This window comes from Terrapene carolina, unplaced genomic scaffold, assembly GCF_002925995.2.
Source record: "Terrapene carolina triunguis isolate 2854851 unplaced genomic scaffold, T_m_triunguis-2.0 Scaffold95, whole genome shotgun sequence".
Taxonomy (NCBI): domain Eukaryota; kingdom Metazoa; phylum Chordata; order Testudines; family Emydidae; genus Terrapene; species Terrapene triunguis.
The window spans coordinates 10,992,610-11,011,495 of record NW_020664446.1 but is presented as its reverse complement, the minus strand read 5'-3'; the positions used below and the strand labels follow the sequence as shown (position 1 = coordinate 11,011,495).

Here is an 18,886-nt window from a genome sequence, read left to right as displayed (position 1 = left end):
AGCAGAAAAAGGAGAGAGAGAGAAAAGGGGAAAAAAAAGAGAAAGAGAAAAATAAAAAAAAAATAAAAAATAAAAAAGGGAATAAAAATCAATGACCTCATTATTAATCGCAAAATATCGACGTTCGATTTAAAAGTTAAAAAAATCGTGATAATCACATTCTTATTCAACTCTTGAAATTAGCTGTTGCAATTAAAGCTGCAGTATCCCTTTGTAAAGGACTGTCTCTTCTCATTTAATCAATGGAGGGAAGTGACTGCGGTTTGTTTAAAATGATGGTTTTTGGCATATTTTCTTCTCTTTTTGGGGGGGGGGACAGGGGAAGGAAGAAAAAAGAAGCTAAGTATGGAGGTTAGCTCTTGAACGTGCTTTTTTCTTCAACTCAGACAAACACAAAAAAAAAAAAGAGAAAAGGAAAAAATGGATCTATTGGGATAATGCAGCTTTTAGAATAACATTCATTTTTTTAATTTTAGTTTTTTAATAATTTTTTCCAAAAAAAAAGAAAAGAAAAGAAAAAAAGAATGGATAAGAAGAAGCAGACTGCAGAATGGGCATGTTAGCATCAGCCAGAAAATAAATGTAAAGCGTGGGGAAATGCGCCGAGTTAGTCAAGCTAGTGAATTGTGATGGATAGTCTTGAACAGAAAGAAAAAATAAATAAATAACCAAACAAACCAAAAACAAACGAAATTAAAAAAACAAAAATAAAAAAAAAACATACTGCGTAGGCATGCTGATGTGAGAAGACTTAGTGGGAGCCGTGAAAAATGCCATTAGATTAAGGAGGTTCATTACTGATTTCCTTCTATTCTTTATCAGTCTCTTTAAAGAAATACTGCATATTCAATTTGCACAGTTAGTACAACTCTGAGTTATTTTTTACTGTATTATTATTGAATAGCAATGTAACAAAAAAAAAATAAAAGAACAAAAACAAAATTAAAAAAATACTACCAAACATATGATATAGATATATACTGTAAAAACGTGTGGATTTTTTTCCCCATTTAATGTCAGAAGTGGTTAATGTTAAAATCTATAATGGCAGGAAAAAAATTAAAAAGCAGTTTATAAACTATTCAAAATGACTCAAAATGACATTAGCACCTGTAATCGGAGGAAGTGAAAGGCAAGGATTTAGGAAACATTCGCTGTGTTCTGAAAAAAAAGAACAAATTATACAAAGGCTTCAAAAAAATTTAATCAGGGCTTCTGCAAAATTGTCTATGAGATTGCCTATGCAGTATTTCTAATTGCCTACAGAGAATGGCAAACCTCCTTAATTTAAAATGGGCGCGATTTACCACTGTAAGGCATGCATCAGAACACACAGGTACAGCCCAAATTAATACCAAACACATACGCGCACACACACACACACACACGTACAAAATAAGCGCACAACTTTATAACAATGGCATAGGCATTACAACTCTGCTTCTGAAGTTAATGGCTTTGTAATTATTAAGAACAAAGTCAACTAATTTCACAAAATGCTTTACATGCAGTGATTTGGTTACTAGTTTTAGAAGGGCAGTAATAGGCAATTAATTAAAATGCATTAAACAAAAATAAAAGGCTGACTACAATAGGGATCAGATGCCAAAGAGGCCAGGAGAAGCCCATTCCTCCCCCCCTCCCCAAAACCTAGGAACAGAAGGTTGGATACTCCACTGTTCCACTAAGCAAGGTATATTGACTTATTTTACTTACCATTGGTCTCTCCTGGCTGCTTATCCCTTTTCCTCTTCTTCTTCTTTCCCTGCATGCAACATACACAAATAGAAAGGATTTGTAAGACCCCTTTTTGTAAGACAAGGCAGAGCGACACGAGGGAGGACTGTCCTGAAAGCTCACCCAACAGGGCTATGAATCACTGCACGGCAGACTGAGCGAAGGAGCGCACTTGTGGCTCTTGCTCATCTCAGGGAAGCTAGGGAAGTGACAGAGACAAGTGTCCAGGTCTGCCTGCTTACTTTGTTCTTAGCCCTTTATTCTAGTTGTAAAGCAGCTTCACCAGAGCCTGAAGTGTGAAGGCAGCATCCACAAAGCGCTGTAAGTGGCCGAGCGAGGGAATGAGGGCTAGAAGGGGCAACTTATTATGTCAGCACGAGTTAATAAATCTGACACCTCACTTCCCTCTGCCAGACATTCCCGATGCCTGGAATGGGCCAAAACCTTGTAGAGTGGTATCCTCAAGGTGGCATAATGCTCACTGGCACATGTCCATGTTGAGAACAATGGAGAGAGAGAGAGAGAACACTCAGACTTGGACACTGAGGGCTCCTCTATTGCAAAAAGTGACTATTAAAATAGACAAGGAAGCCTTACTGACATGGAAAAGCTAACATGCAGGAGTGCCGGTTTAGGAATTGACAGAAAACCCCAGCAACTATAGTCGAGGGGAAAATAAAATCAAACATATGCTTTATCTAAGACATTCTACAGATTCTGCCCCATGGAAAAACCAAGGAACTGTAGGGTTTTACTAACCGTAGGTCCTTTCCCAAACAGTACTTTCCAATAAGTAACTTGCCGTGTGCTGTCAAAATCCAAGAGGATGAGGTGGGTGGTGGCTGGGGTTTTTTGCTCTTCTTATACTCACCTCAAACAGCATGGGACAGGCTACTGTGACTCTTGTGGAAACCTAATTACTATTTTGACAAGGGGAGGGTTGTAAAGGCTGACTATCGTCCAGAAGAAGGAAAAAGGATCTCTTCTCTAGTAAGTAACCTTTCCTTCCCTATGTATCCCTCAGCATTGAGCGATACAGCTTGAAGAGCAATACAAAGACTTTGAAGATTCTCAAGGCTGGAGCAAGGGGAATAGTATTCTTTCATTTTCATGGGTCTCTGGATACCCAAGCAATGATTTCTAGGTCAGCAAAGTTGTCTAGAAGCAGCACAGTGATCTCTGCCTTTGGAAGAAGTGGGAGTAAGAGGAGTTGGTGAAAAGGCACAAGGGAATCACTAAGGCCAGATGTCTCTTGTGGCCAAGAGGAAACAAGCTTTATGTTCTCAAAGTAGGAACCTTGCAGTGCTTCTGAAGGCCTGGCTACATCTAAGGAGAGGACAGAAAGTTCTCCTAGACATGGGACGGCTTCTCTTCAGTAACTTGGTCTGGCGCCCATCTAAGTGGTTAATTTTGGGCTTTAGCTCAGCATCTCCTCTAAGATGTTTATGCTCTACTTGTAAGAAGCAAAAATGTGAATGTTCTTTTGAAGCTGGAGTTTAAAAATCCTGTAGGGCTCCTGGCAAAGGGCCTCCGAACTTGTCTTTCCTTGCCTGGTCTGGTAGTAAACTGCCACCCTGCTCTCTTGGATGTGACAAGTACAGTCTTGTTCGGGAGAACCTTTTGCTGATAGAAGGAAGGCTACGTGTGCAGGCAGTTTTAATGGATATGCCTGTAATTCTGTGGCCAAGTAACTGCTATTGGGGAATTATTTCAGTCACATCTCAGGTGATTTTCAGAGGGGGGTTGCTACCGTTGGCTATACTTTGGTATAGTTTACGTAAAACTGCAGGGGCCATCTCTTTAACAGAGGACTGCTGGTGCCATTCCAGTCACTATACCTAAAGACTTTGGGAACAGAGAGACGACACTTTTCTAAGCAGTCCGGAGGCAATACATCACATGCAAAAACAGGGCTCAAACTCCACTTTCATTTACACGGATGTAAATTCAGAGTAACTTCACTCAGTGGAGTAGCTCCAGATTTACAGCATTGTAACTGAAATCAGACTATTGACCCAGGCCTGTACATCTGTGATTCTTATCTCAAGAGGCACTTGGATAGGTTAACAGACTGAAAAGGCCCCCAGAGGAGATTTATTTAATTTTTGCAGTATGTTTCAGAGAGAATTCAAGGGTTTATTTCCAATTTGAGAAATCAGAGCACTATCAGACAAGGGCCAGCCGGGACACAGACATGAGTCTGCTCCAGCACCTTCTTTGCAGGTAAACACACTAAAAAGTGGGAGTGAATTCTGAGCCACCTGACCTCATACTAACTGTACCAAGCCTTCAAGCCAGGTATCAAAGAGCTATAATTAAAAATGGCTGATGAGTATGTTTTTGCCAAGGATATTTTTGGTCCCTTATCAACATGAGCTTGGGAAACTCTGTTCCACCCTAATAAACACTGGAGAAAGATGCCAACAGAGTCCCTTCACAGTCTCTTAAAGGAAGAGGGAAAATTATTTAATTTCAAATTTCTGCACAATGAGAAGATGTTTGATTATACATTTAAATCACAAAGATGGCAGCTCTTAAGGTGCCTCACAGCCGACACATTTCTCTTCTTTGCCTCATTACTCTACTCAAATGGAGATGGCAAGGTCCAAGGATTTTTCCATCCCTACACTACGCAAGTGCTCTGGCTACAAGAGATCTAGATCTGGATATAAAACACTTGCTGTCTATTTTGGCAGGTTCTCTTTCTCTCTCCAGAACTAAGTCCACCTGCCTAATGGACCTTCTTATACTGATTCTCCTGTTAATAGCAAAGGTAATGTTACTGGACCCAGTCAGCATCCAAAGGAGTAGCATAGGAACTTGCTTTCAAAGGTAGCATAAATTCACACCACTTCCCACAAGAGTTTTGTGATAAATCCCATCCCTTTGTTGGAAGTTTACCCATAAGAGCCCCCGTTTACCAAGTTACTCTAGATCAGCACCCCTAGCTTTGATGGTTCAAAATCCACTTACAAACAGGCTTTGTCCGACAAGGATCTGCAGAAACTTCCCCCACATCCTTTCCGGGTGCCGAAGAAACGAAGGAGTCCTGCTAACACTGAATCCCACGTACCTGAGGTAAAGTATCTCCATAGATTCTATTGAGGCCTACGGGAGGTACGGTTTCTCATATCAGTTTGTGGAAGACTGAATGTGCCTTCTGACACTGATGAGACACTGACAAGGCATTCCCCAAATCCGCCTGAATTGAAGAGGAGGCTGAAATCTGCAGTTGCTAGAATGTGCTGCTTGCATCTCTGAAGAGACAGGCTATGTGTATCTAAGCTTCAATGCTTGATGTGAAATTGCTGACGATGGGGTACAATTTAACAAGCTTTGGCACCCCCATCATGCCTCTCTTCTAGATCTCCGGAAGGCCTGTTGTCCAAAGAAAGCCTGAGGGGGGAGGAAAACTCCAAGAACTCTGAATGGAGCGAAGGAGAGAGAGCGAGAGAGAGAAAAAAAAAACCCAAACCCTGTAGATGATGTGTCTGTGTGATGCAAGGCTATTGAGCTCTCCTACTGAAGCAAGGTTCCCCCTGAAGGTCAGGGGGGGACACAGCATCAAGCCGCTGGGAAAGCATCAGCTTTCTCATCCTGTCCTTTTTAGCTTGAGAAGAAAGGGTTTCTCAGTGCTCACATGCTGAGGACAAATGTAAAGGTCCTAAACATTTAAGACACTGTACATGCCCATCTGTCAGCGACAGTCACTAAAGCAGAATGAACGTTCCTTGAAACCTCTTTTAAGCATACGGCAGGTCCTACCTCTACTCCTTATTGAACTCCCAAGAGGAAATCAGACTGCACAGTACCAAGAACTACTCAGCCCTATGGTCTGATGGTCTCAGTCCAGTCCTTACCAAAGAGAATGCTTTTTTGGTGGAGGAGCTGGAATGAACTACCTCTGGATCCTAAGAAAACACCTCTCCTCTCCTCCCCATCTAAAGAGGATGCACAAGTATTGTTTTATGCCCAGGGAGCATAGAAAGAGAAGGAAGAAAGGAGAGGAAGAGCTGGAGAATAAAGGCGATTGCGAGGGAGGAGATGAGAGGATTTTGATGCCACAAATGGCAAATATAGTTATTTAAATGGTAATATAACATTATTCCAGCACAGAGATATTTGGCATTCGATAACAACGACTGCTACCTTATACTGTGTTGCAGACTGTGAACTGTCTATCCTGTTCTGTACACACCTGAGTGCACCTGCACATATAGGTAGATGTAGCTATACACAAAGTGTGCAGTTTAAATGACTCGTGGCAGAGCAATGTTTCTGGCTATCCTAGGAACCGATTAAACACAAAGAAGACAGCAGCAAAAACAAGCAAACAAAAGTTTACTAAATGCAATTGACATCAGTTTTACAGGCTTGGCCCCCAAATCTTCAATGAGTTCTGCAAGGAAATACCCCACTGAAGGCAATGTGACTCCACCAGAGTCATATTCCGGGATCATGGCCTTGGATGTTTTCAAAAATCATAACAACTACATTATTGGGTAAGGAGATTTTAAAGCTTCTTCTGAGCCACGTGGTTGCAACAGCTACAAATCTGTTAAGAATTTTGGGAGGAGGGAATATCTTTTATACAGACAGATCTGAAGAAGAACTCTGTGTGTCTCGAAAGCTTGTATCTCTCACCAACAGAAGTTGGTTCAATAAAAGATATTACCTCCCCCGCTTTGTTTCTCTAATATCCTGGGACTAACACGGCTACAATTATACTGCATACAAGAATTTTTGGGCTCAGTCCTGTAAACACTACCACCAGATGTAGAGGAAAGCATGACACTCAATAGTAAGTAAGTGTTTGCAGGATTGGGCCTTCAGTTTGAAAGAGGAGATTTATGCATATATGGTGGACATATCAATCATTAGGGAGAACTGGGATTGTACTATCACAAAGCGCATTACCAAATGAAGCTTTGGTAATCCTCCTGGGGCTTCCCAGTGGAAATGGCCACACAAAAGAAAATGAGGAATTAATCTCTCATCTGCTCGTAGATGCTAGCCTACTGATAGCCTTTCACTGGGAAAAGAAAAAAAAGAGTCGAACCGCGGAGGAATGGTTCAAAAGAAAAATATGGGATGTGGCTGCTACAGACCACTTCTGTATCCATCAAACTAGATAGAGAAATGTGGTTACCATTTATTTGATACTCAGACAAAGTACATTCGCCTGCAAAAATACCAGCACACCTGTCAAATATTATTATTAACATGTGATCGACATGCCTGGTCTGTTAAATATCTTGTAATCAGAGATTTCAGTCCATTTAATCAAATCACTAGAAACGACATCATAGGTGTTGTAATGATGCTCATTCTGTACCATGGTAAAACCATGTTAAAACAGAGAGAGCTGGTAACCATATTCCTGTGTAACATCTCTTTAAACAAAAACTCGTTGCTGTAATGATTATCGTTTTGGTTCTGATATTTACATGCAAGGATTTCTAAACCTGTTAATACTTCCCAAATATAGGAAGAAGGGGCATTACTACATTCTTGTGTTCGGAGGTTTTAAAGCTTCTACCAAGCCCCAGGATTATAACAGCTACCAATCTGTTAAGAATTTATGGACTCAATTCTGTAAACACTTACACCAGACATAGTGCTTAATTCTCATGGAGGAGAGCACTACACTCAATAGTACAAGTGTTTGCAGGACTGGGGACTAAGTTGGGAACCAGACAGCTAACAACAGTAGCATATGCTGTGAACGGACTTCTCAAGTGGGAAAATAAATAAAAATCAACCTGAATACATCCCACCAGTTGGTTGCAAATTGCAGTCTCAAGATATTTGTGTAAAAAGACCAAACAATAGAAGCATATTAAAACATGGCCACAGTAAGGCATAACATATGTGAAATATACAACAGTAGAGCGTGGAATAATTTATGTTAGCCCCACTTGAGAGCAAGACTTTCAAACACGTCACGCGTTGCCAGTCCTTCTCTGAAGCTAGGATAAGTCTTTCTTCCACTTTCCACTATACTCTCACACAGGTAAGCACAAGACACTAATGATTCATTTTTGGTGGGGACGAAGGGGAGGCATTGTGGGGAGAATTTTTTTTTTTTTTAAATGAACACATGCCTAATAGCATCTTCCAGAGGTTGGCATACTGAAGGCAGACACCCTGCAAGATGTCTTCACAGAGCTCTAGTCACATGCCTCAATTCTAACCTTTTACATCCTTTGCTATCCCAGCGAGGGAGCCTCTTCCAAGCAGAGGGCTGTCAATTGTACCCAATTGTTTTGGCAATGCGGGTGGAGCATCCGCTATTGTTTCCGGATTGGGGTCCTGAGACGCCCTTTCAAAGTAGTGCTTGTGCGGGGTGTGTGGACGTAGTTCAGCAGGTTAAAGAAAAACAATACATTTCTACAAACTCTACTACTGAAAAAAATATCCACCTACATAGCCACCTACATAGTTATCCCGTGCGGACCAGCCTGGGTAAAGCTGCATATGGAGCTGTCGTTCCTTTCTCGCTAGCTCATAGTATTTAGCTTGTTCTTCTCTGGATAATGCGTGCCACTGAGGTTGGGGAAGAGAAAAGAGAATCAAAGGCACAACTTTTTAAAATACAGTACATCAATAACACTCTGTGTGTGTGTGTATATATATATATTCCATTTTCATAAAAACACCAGATAAAAATAGATAATCTGGCACACAGCCAGTTAATATTTTATTTACGACTCTGGTTTACCCAGCTGAGACTGAATTCATCATTTATATTCATTCAGTCCTTTTGTTTTTCTGAAGATGGGCCAAAACCACAATCATTTGTTAACGGGACCAAGATCTGAACCACCTCTGGTTTTGGAAAAGCATCCCCTCCTCATTATTACCATACTCATTCCCATATTCCTTTTTCTCCCCTAGTCTGTGAGGGTGCTAGTCCTTGTATTCACATTCTTCACAGCCGCCCCCCCCATACCCCCCCCCAAAACCACAGTGAGCCATTTCTAGGGCCAAAATAACATGAAATCTGGGATTTCAAGTCCGTAGACCATGGAAAGAGCAGAAAAAGAATAGATCTCATTATTATTTCAGTCCCACAAGTGGCGCCACATAGCAAAATATGCTCATGAAAACAAAACACAAATACAAGCAGGAAGATATTTTGGTTTATTTTGATTTCTGTTGAAATAGACGTTTCAACCCTATACACTTATCAAAATAATCTAGCAAAACATACCCGGAATAAGGACAACACACTCTCTCTATCTTTGCAATAGATTTTTTTTTTCCTGAAGACTTTCAGCATATGGTTTTCTCTCTCTCATTTTGGTGACATTAGTTACCTACCCTTCGACCAAGGATTTGATTGATGGCTGCACTCTCTTTCAATGTGCATTCTGCTACCACTTTTGCTCTCATTTCCTTCATATACAACATGAACGCATTAAGAGGTTTCTTTATGTGTGGCTTCTTTTTCTCTTCTTCTTTTTTGGAGTCCTGATGTTTTCTGGATGATGAAGACAAAACAGACAAAGAATCGCATAGTGAGAACTCTCGCACCTTCATCATACTCATTGCCTCCAATCTCTATACATAAACCCTATTAAACACAGCTCTACAGCAAAACTACCTTCTTTTTATATTGAAACTTTTGCAACTGGCCACTGAAAACTAAAGGTTTCAGGGTTCTTTAGAGTCAGCTGGCTGCTACGAGAACCATTTCCACAGTCTTACAAGAAACCCACTTGGTGTATAGGTAACCTAGCCAGCTATATTTTTATCCCTTTAGAAAACAGAAGTAAGGAAAATAGGCCCAGATCCTCACACTGGAATCAATGGGAATTAGGAGACTAAATACCTTTGAGGATCTGGGCCATTGTGCCTAGCAAAATGGGACCACAGTCCATGACTGGGTTTGTTAGGCACTAACACAATGCAAACAATAATAAAACACACTCCCGTGCCCCCAGATATCACCTATATGATTAAATGGGGAAAAAATACTCAGTCCAGAGTAGGGAGTATCAGGCGTGTTCTGAGTACAGGGCAGGAAAAACAAGATTCTCCTCAATTCTAATTCGAGAGCTAACACCAATTCCCTCTGTGGCTTTTGGCAAGTCACTTATGCCCTTTTTTTTTAGTAGCCTCTAATTTTGGGTACCCTCATCTCTGGGTAATCAGTTGGATGCACTTATGTATCTCAAGCTGGGCATTTAAAAGAGAAGCAGACAAAATTATTGGACCCTATAACTATTGGACATCTTAACTAACATACTCCATTTTTCCCAGCTGTGCAATATTAATAGCTACTCACCTACTTCTCAGGAGTGTTAAAAGGAATTAAGTTGTTGTTATTATTATTATTATTATTTTGATACACAAGTCCAATAAAATTATGGTCAATTACGTTTAGAAAAACCAATCAAACCTGTTCACATATATTTTACAATAAAATCACAGCAAAGTAAAGCCCGAATTTTAAAAACTGCATGTGAAACCCCCCCTTGCAATTAGATTGTTCTAAAAATAAAACTATGAATGTAAAACTTACGAGCTGTGGAGTGAGCCAACATCGCTCTGGGAAGATTCCTGTTTGACTGTTGGTGTGACTATGGCCGGATGAGGGATTCCAGTCGTATGTAAACTATGATGTGGCGGGACCATATGTGGAGGAAACCTAGAGGAGAGAAAGCTGTGTAAATCGTCAGAATAAAAATGAATGAATGGGGAGGGATGTGTACACACATAAAAAAAGGCACATAACAAGCACATGACAACTAGACAAAGCATATGAAAGCAGCAGCATTAATTAGTGATAAATTAAACATAATGATTCTTCTAATGTCATTAAAACCAATCTTCCCCTTCATTATCATTACTGACATGAGACATTATGATTTTTAATGTCTTTAACAAAAGTCAAGTTCAACTGACGAACTTGGATAGAAAAGTGGAATTTTAGCTACTTGCAGGGAAAGCAGCAGTCTATTACTTTATTGTAAAATTACCAGTGGCAACTAGTGAACCAAGTTTTATAGTTCGAATCCGGTTGAGAATTAAGGACGACATCTTTTGTTGCATATTGACAGCAAAATAAAATATTAATGCTGCCACAATTTATATGCATTTTTGACAATCCTTGTACATGTCTCATTAGCCACATTTTAGGGATGGAGCAAAATCATATATTTATTTGTGTCTGGTTAACCTCTGTGATATACTGCTTTACCAGAGGGTGGGAAGATCAGGGAATGAAGTGAATTTTGAACCATTAGGTTTACATAGGAAGGCTTAAGCCCATGTAAAAAACAAACAAAACCTCAAAAAAATACTTCACATTTTTTTAAAATTACAAAAATGTAGAGAAACTATATCTATTCTAATTCACATAGTCAAATACATAGACAAAGGCCTCGATCCTACAGCTGGATCCATAGGGAAACGTGGTCCATTTTTTTGAATCTAACTGCAGCATCAGGGCCATAAAATATACACACTAAAGCGGTTTTAGGCATATTCACAGATAATTTCTATTAAAAACAGCAACAAATAAACAAGCTTTCAAAGGAGTATTTAGCTTTATTATTACTCAGTGGTCTAAAAAGGTTTCACAGTAAATAAGAAAAAGCATGACCACAACTTTCTCTCAGGCAGCCTCACTGAAGTCAATGGGAGTTCACAGGATGCAATCTGGCCTAGACCTTTGGGCCAAGGGGAATTTTACACTCTACAAAAACTCCAACCCCAAAATGGGCTGGAAAACAAAGTTGTGTGTTCTCTAAACAATGTTTGCTATTTGTAAATGCTTGGGTTCTGAGAGCATCTTGGCCCAGTGAAAGTTCCATATGTATGTGGTATGTGTACAGCTGTATCTGTAGCTATATTGTATAGGCTAAGAATAGGATTTTTCTTCTACCGTGTGCATACAATGACTTTTCCTGCTAAATATCTATGTTGATATTGCAGCAATCTATACAACTCACTGCTATATTAAGTATGAATCTGTGCAAAGATCAGAGATGTGACAACAGGATTTCATGATATTTTTTAGTTAATATTCTACCCTATATTAATACGTTCTTTAAGAATGCACTGTCTAAATACTTTATACTGCATTTACGGAAGGACATGGAGCAACCCTTTGGTAAATAACCTTCCAGTACAGCTTTGAAGACTTTTTTCTACTACCTTGTGGAGCTCAGGATCATTAGGAAGAAGAGATGTTTTGGGTCTGATGGCAGAGGTGGAAAGAGTGATCTGACTGACAGGGGAGGAGAATTCAAAGGTGGTCAAAGCTTTGGAGAGGGAATTCAGGCCTTAGGCAGAAAGAGGTGGAGAAAAGGAAGGTGGTTTGGCCTTGATGGTAGGGGAAAAGGAGGACAGGGAATAGACTGTGCTTATTATTCTTGACTTTTACTGTTGGTACCAAAGAGCCCTCATTGGCATGGGTTCCAAGGAGACTGTTCAACCACTCTCGTGGCAAAAGGTCTCTCCCTCCCCGCCCCGGAAAAGACAGGTGGATGGCAGCAGGGGAACAGAACATTTGAGCAGGGAAAGGAACTTTCTCTCTGCACAGGTTAGCATTGTAGACAGCACACTGGTGTGGGAGTCAGGAGACCTTGGTTCTCTTTCCATTTCCACCACTCAGCTGCTGTATGACCACGGGTAAGTCACTTCATCTCTCTGTGCCATTTCCCCCCCTCCTATCTCTTGTCTGTGTGGTCTACCTAGATTGCAAGAGACTGTCTGTCACTGTGTGTCTATGCAATGTCTGGCACTGTGGCCCCAATCTTGGGGCTGAAGGCGCTAACAGGATACAAATAATCAAAGAACAATAGGGGGAACTCACTATGATAGATCTATAGATATATATACACACACACACAAATGACACATACCACATACACAATATATTACATCTGGTCAGAAAATCTCAGTTGAAACAAAATTTCAACAAAAAATATTGGTTTAAATTTGGGGGGGGGGGGGAATGTTTAATAGGAGCTGGTCAAAAAAAAAAAAAAAAAAGAAAAAAAAAACCTACCTAAAAAGTAACCATTTTCTTACTTGGTACAGAAATTTCAAAAGTTTTCAAAATTTTGGAACCAGCCCTTTTAACTCTGTGTGTGTGTGTGTGTGTGTGTGTATATATGCACGCATTAATTATATGCATGTATGCAGGTGTATGCACATACAACACATACATATTGGGAGAAATCCTGGCTCCACTGCAGTCAATGGCAAAAACTTCCAGTGACTTCAGTGGAGCCAGGATTTTGCCCATCATATTTTACATTTCAAAGATGTGGCAACCTCTATCAACAGGCAACTCCCACTGAATAATCACTTGCTGATAGGTAAACTTTAGTAGTGGCATCTGTCCAAGGGAGGTTGTGTGTTTGCCAGGAACTTCTATTTATTGTTTAAGTGAGAATGGCTTCCTTCTGAGTTAATAAACTGCAGATACAAAGTGTAGCTGCATTAGGGAAAGGAGATTAAGCTGAAGCTTGGTATTGCAAGTTTTTAGTTATGTTTTTGGCTTTCAAAGTACGATTCAAGGGCCTAATTCAAACCCAAAAGGTCAACAGAACCCTCCCCATTGACTTCAATGAGCTTTGGGTCATATCCCAAGTCTGTTCAGTTATTTATTTATAGTCGCATGGAGGTCAGAGCTGGGGAGTGCTAACTATGGAGTTGGCTTAATTCCAGCTTGGGTAATTACATTCTGCAAAACTAAATTTCCCCTGAAATTTCCATTACAAAAGGTATTCTTCATTGCCACTGCATAACTGCTGTGTAGTGTTACAGCGCACTGTCAAATTATTGCCAGGTTTCACTTCAGAGGTGGCTGCTTTTCAGTGGTGGGTATATTGTTTACCCATCAGTTTGTTAAGTTAGTTACCCTTTGTATTAAGGATAAATTTATAAATAGTTTATAAAGGGGTCATAAAGGATCAATAGATAATCACGCTGCAGTTATTAATAGTGTTTCTGGTATTTGGTTGGTGTTATAAGGACATTACTAGAAAGTTATAAGCAACCCCTGGACACTAACAATTGATTAAACAAAAATTAATAATTTACTAACCCTTCATAAACTATTTATAGTTGTGTCCTTAATTATTAAGTGTGACTATTAAGATGGCAAAGACCCATGGGAATATTCTGGGCAGAAAAGCACTATAAGCATGCAAGGTCAATATCACAGTGCAGGTAATTATGGGTACACTTTTTAAAACCGTTTTGAAAGAATGTGGACTAGGGCCTTTGGAGGGGTGGGTGCGTGAGCTTGGGTGTGAGAGACAAAGAGAGAGACTGAGTATGAGTAAGTGTATGTGTGTGTGGTGAGTGTGTGTGTGAGAGAGAGAGAGAGAGAGACTGGAATATGCCACTGTTTGTACAGCCGGAGAGAGGGCACATCATACATTTCAGAGCTGCTTCCATTACACATTCAAAACTCCTCTCTAGCATTGTGCCTACGTACTGCAGGGTTTCTAGAACCGAGCAGTCATGACATGACATGCCTCTTGAAGAGCCTAGGCACATGTGGGTGAGTTCACGATGGAGTAGTGGCCTTTTCTCTGAACTACCCAGCTTCTGAGGGCAAACATTAGACTCGTTCACATGGCTCACCTATGGAGGTGTGCGGGTGTGTTTAATATGCGCACTCACAGACGACATGGCGTGTGAGAAACCATGCGCCTAACTACACATTTTAAGGTGGTCTGTCTATAGGGATTGCCCAAACTTGGTAAAATGCAAAAGAAGTTTCTGGGCCGAAACAAAGAATAAATGTGTCTAAACATACTTCTCAGTATCTATATATGTGTCTGGGCACGTGTGTGTAATATAAATACAGATAAAAAGAAAGACGGTGTGTGCGCGTGTGCACACATATGCAGACACCCCTCCCCGTCCCCCGCAGTACACACACCTTTGCCTGAGAAATTCCTTTCTTCAGACAAGATTCCATGAATTGCAATAAACATCCTAAAAATTCTAAGCAGCTCATTATATACCCCTGTCTGCTTTTATGGCTCCAAGCCAGAATATAATGATGAGCCTTAACTTGTTAAGGACAACTAATTTTTTGTTCCTGGCTGTCTCAGGGGCTTCTCTCTTACTCACTCTCACTTTACTTCACTGTTGACATGTTTCTGTTAACTGGATGTCATCTGCCTGCCTTGATTTTATGCACAAGCAGTGGGATGCATTTTTCTGTGCAACAATTCTGCTTTGAGTTGCATTAGATTTGTCATTATTCTCTCATTTCCCCCTTGCACTTGTAACATTTCATCTATTCCTGCCTTATTTTTTGAGCCACGGTGCACCCACATTATGGTTTATACATGATCTTGCTCCCTTTGAAGCCGGCAGATTTCAGAGCCAGCCCTCGTCAGGAGAAGTGCCTGCTACCAATTTAGCAGGCTGAGGGCCCCGAGCTCCAACATCTCAATCTAAAGGGGGTCACAGGGTGGCACAAGCGAGTGTCAGCAAGTGCTGTTTAATTGCCAATCTAGGCTTCTCCATGGTGTTTAAAGTATAATGACCCATCACTTAATTCTGAGAAGTCCTGGCCCTGCTGCTGAATGGAATGAATATCAAAGGGTGTGCTAGAACAGGGCAAGGATCCTACATTTCCTATAACTGCCATAAGTATAATAGACCTGTACTTCTGTAGTCCCATTACCACAATAATGTATTTAATTTGCTGTATACTCTTTTTAACTAGGTACCTTTCATAAGGCCTGTCTTGGGAATATAGCATCCCCCCAAAAGAAAGAAAGAAACTAGCCTCACTAATAATAATTAAACTAAACCAAGCTCTACTTTGCCTCACCTCACACCTTCAAATCTTTTGTACATATTTTAAAGACTAAATGGGAATTGCCACTTATTTTGCAGCTTTTCCCCAGCCCTGGATCTCTATCTGCACTGGGCCCTTTTATACAAATTTAGGTTTTCAGACGTCTCTTTTTATTCACTGTATCAACAAGTGAACGTTCTGTTATCAAGTTTATTTTATTTGTTTAACACATACAGAGTGTTACCCCCACTCACTCCCCAGCCCTGGCTACAGGTTTCTGTTACTTAAGGTAGGAGTTACCATTCTCTACTCAAATCTTCCTCTGTACTCTAACCTGCATGTATTAACTGCAGAGATGTAGGCGAGGGGGAAGCGGGGGAAAGAGATGTGGAACCTTGCTATGTAATGCATGCTAATTTAATTATGTGCCATCATCAAAATGGATTAGCTGTTTCAGCCCATCAGGAAAGTCTAAACCTCCACCGATTTAATTAACCAGACTGAAAATCAGATGAACAGAAAATAAAACTATCATTAGGAGCAATTAGTGATTACTTAAACATAGTGCTGCCAACCAGTTTGTAAATAAAACTAGCAGCCCCTGGAAAATTAGCTGGAATTAATTGGAGATAGGGAGGGGGAGAAGTATATACTTCTAAAGCTTTAGAGGGTCAGGGAGGTACTTTTATGTTGACTACTAGTGTTTTGAGCTCCAGAAAGGGAAAAAAGCACAACAAACCTTCCTTCCAACTCAGCCTGAATAACAATAATACACCCACACCCTCCCCTTTCTTACACAGAGCACTGCTCTGGATGATAGCCACTGAGAAAGCAAAACATGTCAGGACTTCTCCTTGCTTTTTCAACGTCATGGACTACTATATTTTTCAATTAGTTGGCTTCAAAAAACACAGTCCCCGCCTCCCAAACTTTGAAGTTCAATGGCTGTGTTGTGACTCCCTTTCTCATCAGATGGGACAATTCTGGTTTTTGCAAACTGGAAATGACTGCTTCACTAAATGCTTCCAGAAATGCATTTTCTAGATGAAACACACTTCTCTACAGAGAATGTTAAGAGGAGTTACATTTGCCCTTGATTCAGGACCTCAGTACTTTGAACTCACCTTGACATGGAAGCATTGACAGTCAGAGCTGTTGGGTAGGGATGCCGGAATCCCCCTGTTGTGATTGGGTAAACTGGTTGACCTTGCCTGAAAAGAAGAAGGGGAAAAAAATAGTGAGAGAAAGAAAAAAGGGTTTAAAAAAAAAAAAACTTCTCTCTGCACAGTAAGCTTTATTCTCATTTGATCAGAACAAAAATCTTGGGGATTGTACAGCAAGGATCAAAGGAAAGAAACACAGAACAATTTGAATGCCATAAATCTGATAGGAATGGCTAATTAAATTTTATAACCTCTGCTTATGTCAATACAGACCCTCTCCCCAAGCTGAAACTAGGTGTTTTGTTGTAATAATTAAAGGCGAAGTCTCGCTTGCTTTAATGGAGCCATCACACTAATTGAGGGCTACACATCCAAAGGAAAACAATAATGAATGTAAATTTATACCAAAATAAAGTACAGTGAATCAAAGGACTTCAGTTGCGCTTTGGGCCTCTTTCGGTATTTAGATCTCGGTGAGAAAACATTAAATTAACAGAGCTTAATTTGTAGCCTTTTGTCAGATTAACAAGTGTTGACAAGAGTTACCAGGGGAGAGTCCCCAAGAAGTATTGTGGGTAACCAATAGACAATCACACCTCATTACAATAATTAAAAAATACAGCAACATGCAAAACAGCATCCTCATGAAAGACACACAACTTTTTCTGATTGAGATTTGTCTGTGCTGGCTAGTTCTTTTTATCTGTCCTTCAAATATATATCAGCTGTGCTGGTAGGATACTTATTTTGTTTTGTTTTTTAAGCATAACCCATTTGAGATAACCAGGCCAGTTTAGGATAGGTGGGTCCAGTAGCTGATTGTGAAAGAAAAAAGGTAGAGAAGTTAAAATAAAAACCCTTATCTACCTTTGCTGGATGTTTGTATTATTGTTTAAACTAAAAAAGGATTCGTTTTTTTAAATGATGGGATTATTGGTATCAACCCACAACAAAGGTCCCACAAAAAGAACGTAAAAATTGTGAGTAGATAAATAAATACAGCAGGGTAAATTGATGATTTGGGTTGTAAGCCTCCAACCTGATATGCAGGTGAGTGTTTCCACGTGCATTAGGAAACTGGCCACCACATCCTGTGGTTGTATGCACCTGCATATGGCAGACATGATCTAATGCCCAAAGGTGACATGTATGTCCACAAAATGCCAAGACACAATAAGGCTCCACTGGAAAGGAGAAAAAAGGGACACCTGGCCATGGCTAAGAGACGAGGGCATTTCTATCCATTACTCCCTCACTTTAACTTTTCAGTTTTCAGTCACAAGCTGAGTGTATTTATTTTATATGTCGGGAGTGTCGTCTTCTTTATTGTACAAACCTCTTCCATTAAAATAAACAACTAATCCACAAGACTCAGGTGATGCCTGAGAACAATACAGGTTGGATGGACTAGCCACTGCGAGCAAAAAAAAAAAAAAAAAAAAAGCCAGTGTATACAAGTGTGGGGCCTGCATCCTAAATGTAAGCTAGCTTATTGAGCAAGAGAGAAATTGCCACATATGTACAGGGATTTGGTTTAGATAGAACAATGCCTTGGGTTTCTGTTTCTGCTAGAGCTGTGCATTTCTGGTGAAATTCACCCCCTTTGGGAGGGCCAGCACAAGGGTGAACTTCAACCCCTCCTCTTTATAGTGTGAAGACCCCTTCATGCCTGTAGGCGCCAAGCACCATAACCCTGTGAGTTGGGGAAGTGTGTGAAACAACCTCTCATGTGGGCTTCTGAGGAGGGATCACTAAGGCCAGGTCATGTCAAGGTCTCCCTGAATCCACATATGCATATCCAGTGACCAGGGACACCTCATAGCTGGAACAGAGACCATGGAAGGACTGCACTCCACCCCCCAATTCATGTCCTCAGGTCTGGGTGTATGTATGAATTTTATGGCCTCTACCCCTTACTCAGTTCCTTATACATATATCCCATTTCCTCAAAGAGAGGTGAACTTCATCCTATGTGGCTAGAGCAAATAACCTAGAGCATAATGCAGTACTCATGCCCTTGGGCAACTCAGCCTGAGATTCCCAATATCAGTGAGGCCTGAAATATCCTTTATATGTGAATAACACATCTTATGGCAATAAAAAATTATACTGTAATGCAGAGACCCCTTTCTTCTAGGACCTCAGTGCACTTTACAAACAATAATCAATTAAACTGTGGGGCAAGGAGGTATTATAAACCCAT

The 18,886-nt window shown here is 40.4% G+C and overlaps 1 protein-coding gene across 22 annotated transcripts in view; it reads right to left on the bottom strand.

The window, feature by feature from the left end:
- TCF7L2 (transcription factor 7 like 2) overlaps nt 1–18,886 on the bottom strand; it is a 207,019-nt gene that overhangs the window by 8,092 nt on the left and 180,041 nt on the right. For 5 of the 22 annotated variants that reach the window (XM_024193491.3, XM_024193492.3, XM_024193510.3 and 2 more), the window contains 6 exons: nt 16,645–16,731; nt 10,265–10,405; nt 9,061–9,220; nt 8,164–8,283; nt 1,717–1,765; nt 1,111–1,161 (listed from right to left, as the gene is read on the bottom strand). In XM_024193491.3, the coding sequence (XP_024049259.1) occupies nt 1,111–1,161; nt 1,717–1,765; nt 8,164–8,283; nt 9,061–9,220; nt 10,265–10,405; nt 16,645–16,731 (608 nt within the window). The remainder of the gene's footprint in view (nt 1–1,110; nt 1,162–1,716; nt 1,766–8,163; nt 8,284–9,060; nt 9,221–10,264; nt 10,406–16,644; nt 16,732–18,886) is intronic. The other 17 variants (XM_024193495.3, XM_024193496.3, XM_024193513.3 and 14 more) reach the window with 6 other exon arrangements.